This window comes from Anomaloglossus baeobatrachus, chromosome 2 (assembly GCF_048569485.1).
Source record: "Anomaloglossus baeobatrachus isolate aAnoBae1 chromosome 2, aAnoBae1.hap1, whole genome shotgun sequence".
Classification (NCBI taxonomy): Eukaryota; Metazoa; Chordata; class Amphibia; order Anura; family Aromobatidae; genus Anomaloglossus; species Anomaloglossus baeobatrachus.
Window position 1 is genome coordinate 674,679,358 of NC_134354.1, and position 20,098 is coordinate 674,699,455.

Consider the following 20,098-nt stretch of genomic DNA (forward strand, 5'->3'; position numbering starts at 1 on the left):
ACAACACAACCCAAGGACTAGGAACCAGTCCCAGACAGCCTGGAGCGCCTACTGAGAGAGGTGCTCTACTGCCGTTTGCAGAATTTTCCTACCCAGATTTGCCTCAGTTGAAACCTGGGTATGGACTCTGTAATGCTTTGAAAACGTATGTAGGCTAGACCAGGTCGCAGCCTTACACACCTGTTCCACTGAAGCCTGATGCCAAATGGCCCACGAAGCGCCAACTGCTCGCGTGGAATGAGCCCGCAGCCCACTAGGAATGGGCTTGAGTTGCGAGCGGTAGACTTCCTGGATCGCAGAGCGAATCCAGCAAGCCAGAGTCGCCTTTGAAGCTGCCTGTCCCTTCTTAGGCCCCTCAGGAATGACGAACAAAGAGTCAGTTTTCCTAAAGGGGGCTGTCCTGGATATGTAATATCTGAGAGCTCTGACGAGGTCTAACGAATGCAGAGACCTTTCCACCCTATGAACCGGGTGTGGACAAAAGGAAGGCAGAACAATGTCCTCGTTCAAATGAAACGGGGTAAGAACCTTTGGAAGGAAATCTGGAAGGGGGCGCAGAACCACCTTGTACTGGTGAAAGATCAGAAAAGGCTTGCGGCAAGAGAGTGCTGCTAGCTCCGAAACCAGTCTGATGGACGTAATTGCCACCAGGAATGTTACCTTCCAGGACAGAAGAGCAAGGGAGGATTCCTTGAAGGGTTCAAAGGGAGACCTCTGGAGACCATCCAGAACGAGGTTGAGGTCCCATGATTCCAGCGGCCGTTTGTTCGGGGGAACTAGATGGGAAACGCCCTGGAGGAAGGTCTTGACTTGCGGTTTTTGAGCCAGGCGGCATTGGTAGAAGATTGAGAGCGCTGAGACCTGCCCTTTAAAAGGGAACTGAGAGCCAACCCCGCTTGCAAGCCAGACTGTAGAAAGTCGAGAATTCTGGGGATGGCCAGAGGCATAGGCTGGACGTTAGTTTCTCCGCACCATGAAAGGAAGATTTTCCACGTACGGTGGTAAATGCGGGATGAAGCAGGCTTTCGGGCGCTGATCATGGTGGAAATAACCGCGTGGGAGAATCCCGTTCTTGTTAATACCCAGGTCTCAATGGCCATGCAGTCAGCTTCAGGGCTCTGGAGTTCTGATGGGAAATGGGCCCTTGAGTCAACAAGACTGGGATGTCTGGAAGGCGCCACGGTGCGTCTGTGAGCATTCGCGCCTGGGCCAGTCCGGTGCTATCAGTATCACCGGGACTCCCTCTGCCTTGATCTTCCTGATTACCCGCGGCAGCAGGGGTAGAGGTGGAAATATGTAAGGCAGGCGGAAGTGGTGCCAGGAGCAGACTAGAGCATCCGCGCCGATGGACTGCGGGGTCGCGTGACCTGGCTATGAACGCGGGTACCTTTGCATTCAACCTTGAGGCCATCAGGTCCACGTCTGGTGTGCCCCAGCGAGTGCAGATGTGTAGAAACACATCTGGGTGGAGAGACCATTCTCCAGCGGCCAGGCCTTGGCGACTTAGAAAGTCTGCTGCCCAGTTCTCTACCCCCAGTATGTGTACCGCTGATATCACTGATCCCGACGATTCGGCCCAGCTGAGGATCTTGTGGGCCTCGAGATAAGCCGCTTTGCTGCGGGTGACCCCCTGCCGATTGATATAGGCTACAGCTGTCACATTGTCCAATTGGACTCGAATCTGACGACCCGCTAGCAGAGGGCAGAACGCTCTGAGCGCAAGGAAGATCGCGCGGAGTTCCAGGATGTTTATGCGTAGGAAAGACTCCTGGGGCGTCCAACGTCCTTGAGCAGTGTGGTGCCGGTACACTGCTCCCCAGCCTAGGAGGCTGGCGTCCGTGGTCAGGACCAGCCAGTTCACTGGGAGAAAAGATCTCCCCTTCGATAGGGATGATGACCGAAGCCACCAGCGGAGTGCGTACTTGACTGAAGGCGTCAGGTGAAGATGTCTGTCCAGGGAGAAGGGACTCTTGTCCCAGGCCGCTAGAAGGGCTAGCTGCAGTGGGCGGAGGTGCAGTTGAGCAAAGGGTACTACTTTCATAGCTGCCGCCATCCTGCCAAGCACTTTCATGCTGAATCGAATGGAGCGAGACGGAGGACGTAGAAGGCAGCGTACCACTCGTTGAAGAGCAATCGCCTTGTCCTGAGGGAGAAGGATCAAGCCCCGACGGGTGTCCAGGGACATGCCCAGGAAGGTGATGGATCGTGATGGGATCAGGGATGATTTGTCCGGATTCACTAGCCACCCTAAGCGGGGTAGGGTGTCCACAGTGATCTGTACGCTGGTTGAGCAGTCGCGGAAGGAGGGGGCCTTGATGAGGAGGACGTCCAAGTAAGGGAGAACGACTACTCCCCTGGCGTGATGGACGCTCATGGCGGCCGCCATGACTTTGGTGAAGACCCTTGGTGCGGTGGCAAGGCCGAAGGGTAGAGCTACGAATTGAAAGTGGGAGTCCTGAATTGCGAAGCGGAGGAACTTTTGGTGATCTGGGGCGATGGGTATGTGCAGATACGCGTCATTGATGTCTATCGAGGCGAGAAATTCCCCTTCGACCATGGATGCAATAATGGACCTTAGGGACTCCATTCTGAATCTCCGTACGTGCACGTTTGTTTAGGTGTTTAAGGTCCAGGATGGGTCGAACTGACCCATCCTTTTTGGGGACCACAAAGAGGTTGGAATAAAACCCCCCGAACGTCTCGTCGTCTGGGACAGGTATTATCACTCCTGCTGTTTGGAGCGAGTGGATTGCTGAGAAAAATGCTTTGCGTCGTTTGAGTCTTTGGGGGGTTTGAGAGAAAGAGCCGACTCGGGGGTTGGGTCCGAAATTCTATGTGGTAACCGGAAGACACAAGGTCTCGAACCCATTTGTCGTCTGAGGCGGCAGCCCAGATGTGTTGAAAGAGCCGCAGTCGACCCCCTACAATGAGTGTGTCTTCCGGGGCCCCGAAGGAGTCATGAGGGGGGGGAAAACGTCGTGGCCGAGTCTCCCTAGTACTGGACTGTTTCGGTCTAGGCTGCCATGACGAAGTGGGTTTCGGGGAGAGCTGAGAATGTCGGTCCCTGCGTAGTCCGCAGCTGGTGGCGGGGACAGCACGGGATGTCGACCAACCAAATGAGTTCCGAAGGAGCGGAATGAGGACTGTGGATGTCTGGTGAAGGACGTCCTGGACTTCAGCTGGGGGAGGGAGGTACTCTTTCCTCCCGTGGTGTCAGAAATGAGCTTGTCCAGACGTTCGCCAAACAATCGGTCTGGAAAAAAGGGAAGGCCCGTGAGAGACTTCTTGGAGGCAGAGTCCGCTCGCCATTGTCGGAGCCAGAGAGATCTACGGATGGCTATGGTATTTGAGGCGGCAAACGCTGCGCAGGTAGCAGCGCCCATGGAGGCCTGCATGAGGTACTCCGCCGCAGCGGCAATTTGAGCTGTTACCTCTGTGAAGGTATGAGTGAACTGGGATTCCTCAAGCGAAGTGTTAAGGGAGTCTGCCCAGACTGAGCTTGCCTTTGCGACCCACACTACGGCAAAGGAGGGCGAGAGGGAGGAACCCGCAGCCTCAAAAGCAGAGCGGGCGAGGTGCTCCACCTGTCTGTTGGGTCCTTGATGGAGGAACAATCAGGTAAAGACAGGAGCGTCTTTGTGGTAAGGCGGGAGACCGTGGGGTCGACCGAGGGCAGATCGGCCCAGCCCTTAGGGGCAGGTGAGGCAAAAGGGTACCGGGACTCCATGAGTTTTCGGTTACCGAAGCGCCTGTCAGGCTTCTCCCTTTGCTTTGTGAGGATATCCTGAAACTGGGTGATCAGCGAAAAACCTTTTGGGGTTTCCTTGCCCTCTTAAAGGAGACCGCATGGTCAGTGGTAGTGGATGGGGGAGCCTCCACATGCAGAGTTTGGTTGATTGCTGCTATAAGGGAGTCTATTGCAGTTTGATCATCTGGGGAGGCTAAAACCAAAGAATCCTCTTGGTATAAACAGCATTCTCCCTCCTCCAGCTCTTCAGAAGCTGTGGAGCGTGTGGGAGAGCCTGCCCTGTGTGCTGCCGTGGGAGAACCCGCTAGAGACACCCGGCCGTGTGCTTTTTTCCTGATCCCTGCAACCGGTGAAGCATGTGCCCGGATTACCTCAGAAGGATCCTCCATAGGGGTATCCTCAGGCTACGTTCCGTCCAGGGACCCAGAAGGGTGTGGAGGACGACATTGCATAGACAGCACCAGGTTCTGTGACAGTTTTTCCATGGATTGGGACAGAAACTGTGCCCATTCCGGTGGGCTGGGAGCCCTAGGCTCTGGGCTGACGGTGGCGGCGGTGGTGGCATGGGGGTCTTGGGGGGCTATAGGGGCACAGGACTCACAGAGAGAAGAGGTGTGTTTATGTGGTAGCTCAGCGTGCAGGCTGAATAATAGACTATGTGGGCCTTCGCACTCTTAGTGCCCTTAGAATTCTGCATGTTCCTAATAGGAGTATCCCAGGAGGGGGAGCAATGCTCAGCAGAGCTACAAGCGAAGCAAGCACCTCACCAGAATCAGCCGATGGCCCTGTCCTCAGGAAGGATTAAGCTCTATGGAGATCTTCGCACATTTTCCTGGGGGGGCGGGGCTTAGCACTAAAAGAGCGTGAAGATGAAGTCAGTGTGCCACCCCCTGCTGTGGGTAGTAAAAAATGGCAGGAAGGGAGCTTCTGATAGTTTTCCTCCCTCTCCCTCCAGTCAGCACACAGCTTGTCACTGGTGATTATCAGCCGGCTTTTCTGCTAGAGCAAATAAACAGCGTGAGTCCCTGAGCCCTTGGCCCTCCCCCTGCCACCGGGAAATTAACTGCAGGACTTTCTGCAAACAGGAGTGACTCCCCCCCCCCTCCTCCAGCCAGCAAGCTAGAGAAAAGTTAACACTGTGTGTGCAGGATCCTTGGGGCTCTCCTCCTTGCACTCAGCAAGGGACTTTCTCATAATAAATACTGTAAATGTCCTGGGAGCCTTCCCTGCAGCATCTTTTCTCCGTTTGTCTGGGAAACCAGTCAGGGGGGGGATCTCCCCTAAAAACACTGCTATTTTCACTGCCTGGACGGAAGCAGAGTCAGCTTGCTGTGTCCGGTCACACCGGTGCCATATTCAACTCAGAGCCTGCAAAGAGGGGCTGAGGAATTAGGCTATAGGGGCACAGGACTCTACCCTGGGCTTTTGAAAAATCGGTGTCTGTGGAACCCGTCGTCCAGCCCAGGATCCAGCGTCGCAGGAGGGGGTACGTGGAGGCGACACTCCACATTCCCGCCCATTGATGGTAGTGGGAGATCGGTCCCAAAAGGAAACAGTCGCAAACCTTGAAAGGAAGTGCCTTCTACAGACACTAAGCTAAAACTGAGGTTGCCTTGCCCGGCCAGGGGGTGTATACTGCAGAGGAGGAGCTATGCTTTTGCATCTACTTATGCTGCCTATCCATAGGAGGACACTAACACCCATGGTCCTGTGTCCCCCAATGAGGCGTCAGAGAAATAGCTATTTTTAGTTAAGGTATAACAATGTTAAAATTATTAAAAAAAAAAGCAAAACGTCCGTAAAGGATGGCTTCACCACAACATGATTATAGTATAATAAGCACATATAATAATGCCAATTAATTGACAGGGTCACATACGACTGGGAAAAAAAATGGGGGGTTGGGGTTATAACAGCAAAATAACAAAAAAGTTCAAGGGTAAAATGCACAGTGCATAGAGGGAAACTAAAATGCCAGTACTAATCAATGTATACAATTCCAATACAATAAGTACCTCTCAAGTAACTAATGTGCATGACCCTTATCAATATCCACCCATATACCCCCTCAATTCAATTGGTAACCATTAGTAATGATACTGACCCATTAAATTAGTAACGTGAAGCCTCCCAGGTCCTAACGCGCGTTTCTCCTAGTTTCATACATCCCCTGATAAGGAGGTGAAACGAGCCTTGGGACCTTGTGAGGCTTCACATTAGTAATTTTTTTTTAGAACTGAATGTTTTATTAAATTTTTTTAAACAGACACGGAAAAAGTACATGAATGCATAGATATGTCTCATAAGCATATGAGCAATAACTGTAAACTGAGAATCAGTATACATATACTATCACTAATACAATAAAAACAGGGACTGTGACAAGACAAACAAAACAATACTAGACAAGGAGATATAAGGAGAAGGGGATGAAGTGGTGAGGGTGGATATATCAGGCTTCCATCAAAACCATACCTTACTATTATTCTTTATTGGCCCAATAGGTGTCTCAAAGTGACCAAACGCTCACAACATGATCTACCGTGTTATTTGACAGGGCAGATAGATACTCCATCCTTCTCACATCTTGGATCCGAGAATGGAGATCTGTAAGTGAGGGTGGATGGGCCGATCTCCAGTTACGGGCAGACATCTAGCTGCTGTAGTTATATGTAACAATAACCGCTTCACTCTTTTCCCCAGTTGAACAAGTGGTATATTTAATATATAGAATTTAGGATCCAGGGGAACCCGAAGGCCAGTTACTTTATATATAAGGGATTGCACCAACCTCTAGAAGCACTGGATAATGGGGCATACCCAGAATATGTGCGGTATGTCTCCTCCTGTAGCTCCACACCTCCAACAATTGTCAGGTATAGCTGGGTTTAGTTTATGTAGTAGTGATGGGGTGTGATACCAATACATGAGTAATTTATACTGATTTTCCTTATACACATAGCATGAAGATGTCTTAGAGGCAGTATCCCAGATCCGTTTCCACATACCCAAGGGAATGGTCTTCACCAAGGAAATCTTCCCATTTCCTCATATATGTATGATCTGGCTTGTCTTCTGGGCAGGGGGTAATTAAAATACGGTATAGATCTGAGATGAGGCCTTTAGTAGAGACCCCAGCTCTGCATAATCTCTCAAAAAGTGTAGGGATAGAGACTTCTAAGGAGGTAAAAAGGGAGTGCATCAGGTGTCTAATTTGTAAATACCGATATTGGGAATTGCCAGGGAGATTCAATTTAGCAGCTATGGTGGCGTAGGGGAGAAGGACTCTGGAATGTGCGTCTACTATGTCAGCAAAGCAAAAGAGTTTCCTGTCAAACCATGTTTTAGTCGCTGTACCCTGCATACCGTCTGGCATTCTGGGATTAAAAAGAAAAGAAGTCAATGGAGAGTGTTCAGATTTAAGTGGAAACTTTGACACAACAGTCCCATATCTTCTTAGTGAAGGCTATAAGGCCCAGAGTATGTGGGTCAGGCTTGTTTGATGAGGTGCCCCAGAGGTAGGAATTGGGGTGTATTGGGGCGAGCCATAACTTCTCTATTTCCATCCATCTAGCACATTACTAATTTAACTAGTCAGTAGCATTACTAATGGTTACCAATTGAACTGAGGGGATATATGGGTGGCTGTTGATATGGGTCTTGCACATTAGTTAGTTGACAGATACTTATTGTATTGGAATAGTATACATCGAGTAGCACTGAAATTAAGTTACCCTCTATAAACTCTGCATTTTACCCTTAAACTCTTATTTTTCTGTTATTATAAACCACCCTTTTTTTCCAGTCGTATGTGACCCTGTCAATTAATTGGCATTATTATATGTATGTTTATTAGACTATAATCATGTTGTGGTTAAGTCACCTTTTAAGGACTTTTTTGCTTTAATAATTTTAACTTGGTTATACCTTAAATAAAAAATATTTTTATTAATTTTTGGGTCGAGCACCATTTTTTCTCTGAGATGTTGTTATAGATTGTATCTAAGTGGCATATCTTCATGAAAAGATAAAGTATTTCCAAATATGTGAGGGGGTGTACTCACGCTTGTGATATACTGTATACTGAATGGCCCAGGGCTTTTAACCCATGCTAGTGTAACCAGGGCTGTGGAGTCGTAGTCGTGGAGTCGATATAAAATGCACCGACTCAGGCTCCTAAAATATATAATAAATTGGGGACAGTAGTGCAATGCAGAATACTTTACTAAATAATAACATTTAGTATAATGCTTATATTTAAGTGAAAAGAAGGGAATTTTGTTTACTTACCGTAAATTCCTTTTCTTCTAGCTCCAATTGGGAGACCCAGACAATTGGGTGTATAGCTATTGCCTCTGGAGGCCACACAAAGTATTACACTTAAAAGTGTAAGGCCCCTCCCCTTCTGGCTATACACCCCCAGTGGGATCACTGGCTCACCAGTTTTAGTGCCAAAGCAAGAAGGAGGAAAGCCAATAACTGGTTTAAAGACCAATTCAATCCGAGGAAACATCGGAGAACTGAACCATACCACATGAACAACATGTGTACCCGAAAAAACAGAAAAACCCCGAGAAAACAGGGCGGGTGCTGGGTCTCCCAATTGGAGCTAGAAGAAAAGGAATTTACGGTAAGTAAACAAAATTCCCTTCTTCTTTGTCGCTCCATTGGGAGACCCAGACAATTGGGATGTCCAAAAGCAATCCCTGGGTGGGTAAAAGAATACCTCATGATAGGGCCGTCAAACGGCCCTCTCCTACAGGTGGCCAACCGCCGCCTGAATGACTTATCTACCTAGGCTGGCGTCTGCCGAAGCGTAGGTATGCATCTGATAATGCTTGGTAAAAGTAAGTAGACTCGACCAGGTGGGTGCCTGACACCTGCTGAGCCGTAGCCTGGTGCCGTAATGCCCAGGATGCACCCACGGCTCTGGTAGAATGGGCCTTCGGCCTTGAGAGAACCAGAAGCCCAGTAGAACTGTAGGTTTCAAGAATTGGTTCCTCGAGCCCCCGAGCAAGGGTGGATCTGGAAGCTTGCGACTGTTTACGCCGACCAGCGACAAGGACAAAGAGTGCATCCGGGTGGCGCAGGAGCGCCATGCGGGAAGTAGAACCTGAGTGCTCTCACCAGAACCAACAGATGCAAATCTTTCTGAAATTGATGGACTGGACGAGGACACAAAGAAGGTGAGGTGATATCCTGATTGATATGAAAATGGGATACCACCTTAGGGAGAAATTCCGGAACCGGACGCAGAACTACCCTGTCCTGGTGAAGGACCAGGAAGGGAGTTTGTATGAGAGCGTTGCTAGCTCGGAAACTCTCCTAAGAGACGAGACCGTTACTAGAAGGCCACTTCCCGTGAAAAACGGGAAGGGAGACATCCTTCAAAGGCTCGAAAGGCGGCATCTGGAGAGCAATTAGAACCTTGTTCAGATCTCAGGGCTCTAACGGCCGCTTGTACGGAGTGCTGAGAAGACAAACTCCCCGTAGGAACGTGCGTACCTGAGGAAGTCGTCGTTTCTGAAAAAATACAGATAGCGCTGAGACTTGTCCCTAAAGGGAACTGAGCGACAACCCATTTTCCTACCTAGATTGCAGGAAGGAAGGAAACATAGACGATGCAACCGGCCAGGGAGAAACACCCTGCGCCGAGCACCGAGATAAGAACATCTTCCACGTCCTGTGGTCAATCTTGGCGGACGTTGGTATGCTAGCCTGTCTCATGGTGACAACCACGTCCTGAGGTAATCCTGACGACAGTAGGTTCCAGGACTCAATGCCACACCATCCGGTTGAGGGCCGTAGAATTCAAATGGAAGAATGGCCCTTGAGACAGCCAGTCTGATTGGTCTGGTAGTGCCCCCGGTTAGCCTACCGTGAGGCACCACAGAACCGAGTACCACAACATCCTCGGCCAATTTGTAGCGACGAGGATGGCGCGGCCGCAGTCGGTCTTGATCTAGCGCAGTACTCTGGGCAACAATGCCAGAGGTGGCACCTAAGGTAGCTGGAATAGTATACATCGATTAGCACTGAAATTAAGTTACCCTCTATAAACCAATGCTGAACTAAGGCGTTTGCCGCCAGAGCTCGATGATTGTGAAACCGTGCCATGAAGCTGGCACATTGTTGTTGTGCCGTGACGCCATTAGATCGACGTCCGGCCTCTGTCAGCGGCGCCAGATCTCCTGAAACCCGTCCGGGTGAGGAGACCATACTCTTTCGGCCACACCTCAGCGACTTAGGAAGTCAGCTTCCTAGTTTCCACACTTGGGATGTGAATTGTGGATATGGTGGATGCCGTGTCTTCCACCCACATCAGAACCTGCCGGACTTCCTGGAAGGCTTGCCGGTTGCGCGTTCTTCCTTGGTGGTTGATGTATGCCACCGCTGTGGAGCTGTCCGACTGAAGTCGGATATGCTTGCTTTCCAGCCGCTGTTGGAAGGATTGTAGGGCAAGATACACTGCTCTGTGTTCAAGAACATTGATCTGAAGAGTGGACTCTTGCTGAGTCCACGTACCCTGAGCGCTGTAGTGGAGAAAAACTGCTCCCCACCCTGATAGACTCGCCTCTGTCGTAACTATCGCCCAGGACGGGGATAGGAAGGACCTTCTTTTTGACCAAGAGGTGAGAAGAAGCCACCACCGAAGAGATTCCTTGGCCGCCTGAGAAAGAACGACGACTCTGTTGAGGAACGTCGACTCCTCGTCCCATTGGCGGAGAATGTCCCATTGTAGTGGACGCAGTAAAACTGCGCGAAAGGAACTGCCTCCATTGCTACCATCTTACGTAGGAAGTGCATGAGGCGTCTCAATGTGTGCGACTGGTTCTTAAAGAAGAGCTTGCAGCCCGTAGTGAATGCTGTTTGTCTAGCGGCAGCTTCACTATCGCTGAGAGAGTAAGAAACTCTATGCCTAGATATGTTATCGATAGGGTCGGGGTCGGATCTGACTTTAAAAAGTTGATGATCCACCCAAAACTCTAGAGAGTCTCCAGCGCAACGTTCGGGCAGTGTTGGCATGTTTCCTAAGAGAGTGCCTTGACAAGTAGATCGTCTAAATACGGGACCACAGAGTGACCCTGAGAGTGCAGGACTGTGACTACTGCTGCCCTGACCTTGGCGAAGACCAGTTGGACTGTCGCTAGCCGGACGGTAGAGCTACGAACAGAGGGTGTTCGTCTCCTATAACGAAGCGTAGAAACGCTAGTGCTCTGGATCAATCGGCACGTGTGGTTAAGCATCCTTGATGCCTAATGATGCTAGGAAATATCCTTGGGACCTTGAGGCGATGACATGGCGGAGGGATTCCATCCGGAACCGCCTGGTGTCCACGAGCTTGCTGAGCATTTTTAGATCCAGAACGGGACGGAACGGCCCGTTGTTATAGGTACCGCAAAGAATTTGGGGTAAAAACCGTGACCTTGTTCCTGAAGAGGAACGGGGGTCATCACTCTTTCTGCCTGTAGAGTGCACCCTGTTTGCAGAAGAGCAGCGGCCCGGCCGGGAGGTGGAGAAATTCTGAAGAATCGAGTTGGAGGACGAGAAGTGAGCTCTATCCTGTACCCGTGAGACAGAATGTCTCACACTCAATGGTCATTGACCTATGGCCGCTAAATATCGCCAAGGCGGGAGAGCCTGCTACCGACCGAGGCCGCAAGTCATGAGGAAGCCGCCTTGGAAGCGGGTTTTCAGACTGTCGCTTTTTTGGGCGAGACTGAGCCCGCTAAGAATCTTAGCTCCTCTGATCCTTTTGAGTCCACATTGGACGAGGAAAAATGGGACCTGCCCGAGCCTCGAAAAGGCCGAAAACCCCGACTGCCTCTTGCTCTGTTGGGGTTTGTTGTGTCCGGGCTGAGGAAAGGATGAATCCTTACCCCTGGACTGTTTGATGGTTACATCCAACGCTCACCAAACAGTCGGTCAGCAGAAAAAGGCAACTGGTTAGGCAACCTTTTTTGGAAGCAGACCAGGCTCTGCTTAAAAACACGGAGTAGCGGAGGCTACCGCCGCACGGTTCGCAGAGTCCAGGACAACCTGAATCGCGTAAGAAACAAATGCAGACATTTGAGAGGTTAAGGATGCCACCTGCGGCACAGATGTACGTGTAACCGTGTCAATCTGTGTAAGACAAGCTGAAATAGCTTGGAGTGCCCCAAGGGAGAGAATGTCGGAGCCAACGGTGCGCCGACAGCCTCATAGATGGTCTTCGACCAGAAATCCATCTGTCTGTCAGTGGTATCTTTGAGTTTGCAGTTCCATCTCCCACTGCAACTATGGATCTAGTTACAAGCCTGGAGATTGGAGGATGCCGCTCGGGACATTGGGTCCAGTCCTTGACCAAGTCAGGGGACAGGGATAACGTGTATCCTAAGCCGTTTGGAGAAGCGCATATCTGGATAAGCGTGGTGTTCCTGGACTGCCTCTCTGAAGGCAGAGTGGTCCAGAAAAATACGTGAAGCTGACTCCTCCACTGGAGGAGCTGTGAGAAATAACCCACATTCTATAGATGGACGCTATAAGATTATTTACTATGGCGTCACAATCAGGTGTATCCAGATTGAGAGCGGTCTCAGGATCAAAATCCTGAGCCGCTACTTCCGCCTCATTACACAGCGAGTCCTTCTGTTAGGACCCTGATGAAACCGAGGCCGCTCATAGCGAGCCCACTTAGGCTGTCTGGGACTGACGTCCGTGCAGAGCCGTGACTCTGGGATGCGTGTGACATTCCCGGAGCTGTTAGTTATTCACACTGAGGGGGGCCATGGATCAATGATTCAACAGTGCCCATATTGTGAGAGACATGTCCGGACTGCTAGGCTTCTAGTATCATAGCCATAGTCTCAGAAAAACTGTCAGTAAATACTGCAGACACCGTCCTCATCCCCTGGCCATTAGTGCATACAATGGGAGTCTATGTACCTGCCGGCCGTATAGCCGTACATGCTGTACCAGCTGTATAGAAAAACATGTGGTTCTGCACCTTTGTTTTACACAGAGAATATGCTGATAACTCCTCCGCATAATCCAGGAGGGTATATACAACGTGCGACCAAACAGTGCAATGTATATAGTACAAGCATGTCTATAAGTGCACTTCTGCACTAGTGGGGTTAGCACCACAGGTGCTGCTTAACGCCTGTTACAGCGATTGTGTGACTATCAGAATGCCAGGGTCTTCCACACTTGTCTCTGTATCGTACAGAAACTGACACTAATGGCTGCCGGTGTCCTTGTAGAGAAGGAAGCCGTGGGCGTGCCTGAGAAAGTGCGGGAATCCGGATTCACAGTGCACACAGTGAGAGGGGTGGAGTATGCAAAACATACTCCAGCTCTCAGCTCTGCTCTATGCAGCGTCACGCCCCTACCCTGACTGTCAGGGCTGTGGGCGGTAACGAAGGGAGACTAGGCCCAGAAGCCGGGGACTCGAGTTAACAGCGCGGCCGCCGTAAAAGCGCGGGCCGCGCTGAAGTCCCCGGCGCACCACAAGTGCCAGCCGCGCCGCAGTTCCAGCGGCCGGCGCGACCGATTCATAGAAGTGGCCAGCGTCCCGCCCCTCTCCTGACTGGCAGGTCTGGGGGCGGGAACGAACGGAAGCAGGCCGCAAAAGCCGGGGACTCTAGTTATCAGCGCGGCCGCCGTAAAAGCGCGGGCCGCGCTGAAGTCCCCGGCGCACCACAAGTGCCAGCCGCGCCGCTGCCAGCGGCCGGCGCGACCGATTCCTGGAAGTGGCCAGCGTCCCGCCCCTCTCCTGACTGGCAGGTCTGGGGGCGGGAACGAACGGAAGCAGGCCGCAAAAGCCGGGGACTCTATTATCAGCGCAGCCGCCGTAAAAGCGCAGGCCGCGCTGAAGTCCCCGGCGCACTACAAGTGCCAGCCGCGCCGCAGTCCCAGCGGCCGGCGCGACCAATTCCCATAAGTGAGCCTGCTTCAGCAAAGCTGAATGAGGCCATGGCACAGGCGCCGCAGCGCTGATGTCCCCCGGCGCACTACAACACCCAGCATGCTGCGGTGTGAGCGCCAAATGCACGGGGACACAGAGTACCTTGAGGAAGCAGGGCCATGTCCCTGATGTACTCCGCTCCATCCAGCATCTTCTCCAGGGGCTGTAGATGGAGCACGGTCTCAGTGCCTGGAGACCGGTAAATCCCACTTCACCCAGAGCCCTGTAAAAAGGGATGGGGAAGGAATCAGCATGTGGGCTCCTGCCGCCGTACCCGCAATGGGTACCTCAACCTTACAAACACCTCCGACATACAGTGGGGTGAGAAGGGAGCATGCTGGGGACACTATATGTGTCCTCTTTTCTTCCATCCGACATAGTCAGCAGCTGCTGCTGACTAAAAAGTGGAGCTATGCGTGGATGTGTTGCCTCCTTCGCACAAAGCACAAAACTGGTGAGCCAGTGATCCCACTGGGGGTGTATAGCCAGAAGGGGAGGGGCCTTACACTTTTAAGTGTAATACTTTGTGTGGCCTCCAGAGGCAATAGCTATACACCCAATTGTCTGGGTCTCCCAATGGAGCGACAAAGAAATGTATTGTAGCACAATGTGAACATTAGACATTTAACTATTTTTATGATACAATAATCAAGATATTTAGATAGAACATAAAATATATTTATTGGAATACAACTTTAGAACACAAAAAAACTAATAAATTGTAAATATGTAATAAATTATATATGTATATATATATATATATATATATATATATATATATATATATATACACACACACACACACACACACACAAAGATATATATGTAATCTACTATGTTACAGTGTATTACATATTTACAATTTATTACAGTTTGCGTTCTAAAGTTGTATTCCAATAAATATATTTTATGTTCTATCCAAATATCTTTATTGTATCAAAAATTAAATGTCTGATGTTCACATACACATGTTTATTTATTACAATAAATTTTTCACCTAACTATAAGCAATATATGTAGGAGTCTGAGTCGGTGCGAGAGAAATTGAGGAGTCGGAGTGGTTTACCGACTCCACAGCCCTGAGTGTAACTGTATATGGTTTTAAAGCTTCTGCTACAGTAATCAAGCAGGGATTAGATGTTCTCAGCTTTCTGATACAGCAAATTCAGGATGTCAGGTTGTATCACATATGGTTAAAATGTCATACTAAGAATGTACACCACAAAGAAAACTATACCACAGACTAAACCCTTTGAATCAGCTTTATTCTTCTAAATCTGGTATTTCAATATTTCATAGCACCTTGGCAATGTCCAGAATAGAATACAAACACACACATATACATTTAAAGCATGAACCCTACTTTACAATTTTCAAATAGGATGATAAGCTGGAACAATGGGGGGGAAAATTGCATGTTTTATTTTGACTAAAAAGCCCCATAACTGCCAAGGCAAGTTATAATCACCAGGTCAAAGGATGTAGATACATTTCTTTTTCACAGTTCAGCCTTAAAAATAAGTTTAGTTTTTGGGTACAATTTAGTTTAACAAATCAGATTTGTAAGTGCCAGAAGGTCATTAGTTTTTGTTTTTTTTGGGACAAAAAAAAATTCAAATAAGATTCCAGATTCAAGACAAACTGTTTCTTGATCGTCAAACACAAAGCTGAAAACTATGGTACCACAGTAAAAGGAAGCCCTGACAACACAATATACAGAACAAAAAGAAAAAAAAAAAGGTACATTACTGAAGTATCACACTTGTGTAAATATTCTAGAATAAAACTCAAATGAACCTGGGGAAAAAATAAAAAATGTATAACAAATAAAATGTATAAAATCAAAACGCAATTACTCTACCCTAGTGCAGTTTCCACAGACAGCTCAAATATTTCACGTGTATTTATCACACTCGCCAAAGATGTGTTTACCGGGTAAAAATCTTTTTTTTTTGTTTTTTTTTCTTTGAAGCAATACAGTTTGTCATTTCACTTTAAGCAGACTGTAAATCACAAACTACTTTACCAGCGTATCTAGTTATCGAAGGAGGAATGTTATACCACACCGTCTTAGATGTTGCCTATATGCGTTACATTTTGCAGAGTAATAGAATGTGCTAATAGTGTTAGGATCCATGGGTTGAAGCCGAAGATAAAAAAAAAAAAATGTAAGCTTCGATATAAAAGCGTACAATAAAACTAAAAAAAAAAAAAAAAAACCACGACTCAAAATACAAAAAAAAAAAAATCAACCCTGTAAATTCTTATTTTTTTTCTTTGAAATATGCTCATTAACGGGCATAGTTCACAATATAGTTTGCTAGGAAACAAAAACAAAACAAAAAAAAGCTATAGAACAAATACATTTGACACAGATTAAACAGAAAAATAAAAACAGACGAAAACAAAAACAAACAAAACAAGAAAAAACAAAAACAAAGAACAAAACAAAGAAAAAACAAAAACCCCCACAAAAAACCCAAGGAGAAATTATCGAATTTACAGACTGGTAGAAGTCATTATTATAATCTCAGAATATGAGAATATGCTCGAGTTAGCAGCCAGCCTAAAAGGCCATTGCTGGTCATGCAACATACCGCATATGTAGTTTATCATTGAGATATTTTCACAGCCTTTTTTCCATTTTGATAGCCCCATTCAACACAAGGGGAAGAGAAAGCAAAAATATCCATGGGCAGCAAACTATCCTGCATGGAAAACTCAAATAAATATTTTGTATTGGGGGGGACAAAAGAATAAAACCAAAACAAGCCTTATATAGCGTTTATACCGAAAGCCGACACTTCCACACATTTTATCGGCATTTCTGTACACAAGCTAGAAGTCTGATTGGAAAGAAGAAAAAAACGGCTATACACAACACAGAGCATTCTTTCAATTTCACATATTGAATCAACTTACATTATAAGATTTCTGCAAGTCACAATCAATGATAATTTATTTTACATCTAGAAAAAAAAAATATAGTACAATTAAGAAATACTCAAAAAGTCCTATTTCCAGAAGAATAGGATTAAATGCACTGCATTCACATTTCCAGATTTGGACTAGAACGAGAAAAAAAAAAAAAAAAGATTAAGATGGAACCTGTTCCAGTGATTAATGAGAAAACAGGCCCCATCGTTCCTTTGTAACTAGCACGGTAGGAAGGTGCTCACAAGTCAATTTTCAGTAGACATGCAACATGTCATTGTGCAGACCTCGTATACAAAGAAGCCTGCGATACAAAAATAGCAGTGAATGGTGCAACTGAGAAAGGACTTTAAGGGGTATTCCCATCACCAAGATCCTATCCTAATATGTAGCAGGCATAATAAGAATATTAGCAAATACCACCAATTAGAAATGTGGTATAGATCTCCTATGTCTCTTACCTCATGTGCAGGGCATTGCAACCATAGTTACGACCACAGCAACTGTCAATATGAGTGGATGGAACCCTACTGTAATGCCCTGCACATGAGTTAAGAGACTATTTTTCGGATTATAAGACGCACTTTTCCTGCCAAAAAATTTGGAGGAAAACGAGGGCTATGTAATATAATGCGAATGTAGCTTACAGGGAGGTGGAGAATGGGCGCTATGCTGGCTGCAGTTGGGGCTGTATGGAGCAGGGCGCTGCAGGCTTCAAATAATGGCGCCTGGAGGCGGCACATGCGCAGATGGAGCACTCGGCTCAAGATCTCTTTTGCCGCCTCCGGCCCATTGATCTCCCAGCGGCGGACTTAAGGAAAATGGTGCCCGGAGGTGGCGCATGCGCAGATGAGATCTTGGCTTGTCATTGAGCAAAGAGATCATTCTGTGCATGCGCCGACTCTGGGTACCCTTTCTTTGAAGCCTGCACCGCTGACAGACCATCTGACACCCGCTGCACTGCCCTGCTCCATTATGCCAGCACGGTGCACGCTGTCAGCACAGCCCACACCGCAGTGCCTGTAGCATCACCCCTGCCTCCAGTGATCTCGCTCCACCACAACTGCCGCCCCCCTCCGGTAAGACACCACCAGATTATAAGACTGGCCCCCTTTTTCTCTTTAACTTTGGGGTGCGTCTTATAATCCACTGCATCTTATAAAACGTAACATACAGTATATCAGAACTATAGTATATTTCTATTTGAGGGCATGTCCTAATATTACAGCTACTATATATTGGGATAGGATCTTGGAGATGGGAAGAACCCTTTAATGTCTTGAAAAAAAATGATTAAACAAAAAAAACAAAACAAACCACACAAACCTGTCTTGAACTAATTTATACAAGTAATATAATGACTATGAAACAGTGGACAGGGCAAGTTTTTAACAGGTTTGTACAATTTTGGTTGATGGAAACAAAAAAACAAAAACAAAAAACAAGTTCAATTGTGATGCCTTCAATCACAACTATACGGCTACAGTCACCACTTTCTGAAGGCTGCAAGGGTGAAGTAAAACAAAAAACCTCTCAAAAACACATGGATTTAACATGTTGGCGAGAGTTTGTATCCGTTGACTAGAGATCTATGAGAAGCCCACAGGATGGTGACCGATATGAGCGTGAAGGAGTCCAGCGAGAGCCGCTTGAGATCGGATCTGTTATGCATAGCCCTTTCTTAAAGATGACATACATATACACTGCATGGATTCACAGATTAACACAGCTAATGTGAGACCCATGCTCGAGACGGAGAATCCAAAAAAAAAAAAAATAACAAAATCGTACGTATGAGAGCCTGGGTTACAGACACGCATGCCTTTGCTATAAAGCTAAGCTCTTGTTATCTTCCAAAAAGTTCTGGCTTGATAGGTAAACAGCTTCAAAACGAAATTTTAGTAAGGTCAAAAGACAAACTAAATTTCAAGCTAATGGACAGGACAGAAGAGCTGTACATTCAGTATAATGTGACAAAACAGCATCTGGCCACGGTAACAATACACACTGACCACACACTGCATCTTTTTAGTTCCACTTCAAGGCCAAAATGGCATACATATACTACCAGCAAAGCCTTAAATAGATTAAAAAATTAAATTTTAAATTTCTATAATTATTTTTTTTTTTTACATTTTTTTTCTTAACAGATCTATTTCTCAAAAATATTTTCTTTCACCCTCTTCTAGGTTTATGCCAAAACCCTGAAAATGATATATAGCAGGTAACTTCTGCAACATAAAAAGAAAACAAAAACCCCACAAATCATACCCACCCTCATCCCACCCCCTCCCCAAAAAAATTCCTACATTTCGTATTTTGCCGTTGCCAATCAGATCTGGAACGCGCTACCACCTCAAATAAAAATGTGAGATGAACGTTGGGTTCCGCTATGCCAACTTTATACAAAACAATGACCATCTCCATACAAGTCTTTTTCTTTGACGTCATCAGTCTGATTAGATACTTAAGAGACGAGAAGTTTTTACTTTGGTGATCTTGGTGGCACATATTGCTCCTTGCCATTACGCCGTGTTGCTCCCTGAGGTGAAGACCTGCGTCCAAACTGGCGTCTCTGTTCCCTGATTTTCCCGGCACCACCACCACCACCACCACCTCGAGGTGCTCCATTACTTCGGAGACCTGGAGTTTCTTTTACTTTTCCTTCAACCTTCTCGTGCGTCTTTTCTGAACCTTTTTCTGGGACAGAAGTTTCTTCATTTTTGGCAGGCGGTGCTATATTTGTACGAAGCTCACGAAGCGGCTGGACTGGAGCTGGTGCCGGAGGCCTTTGACATACCTCAGCATAACTTAGTTTTCGTGGTTCCTTGAAATAAAAAGATGGTGGATGTGAACACATGGCCGATCACAGAACAAGATATTCACACTACAGTGAATGAAAAAAATAATGCAAGTCCATAGAGCACAGCTTCTTATACAAGCAAGCTATACAATTCCCAAAGTACAAGTCTACAATAAACATTTAATCAGTGAAGTAATTTTATTGTACAATTTAAACTATGAGGACCGAACAAGTAGGCTGACATTCATTTTTCTTAAGATTAATATATTATAATATTTTTATTAGTATTACTTGTATCGCTTAATATTGAGCAGCATTAAGTATGCAGACATCCTCTATATATGAGCCCCCTATATACACAGTATGAGCCCCCACACAGCCCCCTATACAGTGTGTCCATCGCCATTAACTTGAGAACGGCGGCAGATATAGGCATAGAAGTGGTGTCTAGGTATAGTAATGTATCCATGCGCAAACTTTACTATACCTAGACACCACTTCTACGCCTATAGCTGCTGCCGTTCCCAAGTTAATGGCGGTGGACACACTGTATACACAGTATGAGCACCCACACAGCCTCTTTATACACAGTATGAGCCCCCACACAGTGTCCTATATAGAGTAAGAGTCCACAGCCCCCCTATATACAGTATGTGCCCCCACAAAG

At 47.2% G+C, this 20,098-nt stretch overlaps 1 protein-coding gene across 1 annotated transcript in view; it reads right to left on the reverse strand.

The window, feature by feature from the left end:
• Positions 1 to 18,921: 18,921 nt before the first annotated feature.
• LARP4 (La ribonucleoprotein 4) overlaps positions 18,922 to 20,098 on the reverse strand; it is a 120,304-nt gene continuing 119,127 nt past the window's right edge. Inside the window, exon 16 of the mRNA XM_075337142.1 lies at positions 18,922 to 19,455. Within this exon, the coding sequence (XP_075193257.1) occupies positions 19,114 to 19,455 (342 nt within the window). The 3' untranslated portion in view covers positions 18,922 to 19,113. The remainder of the gene's footprint in view (positions 19,456 to 20,098) is intronic.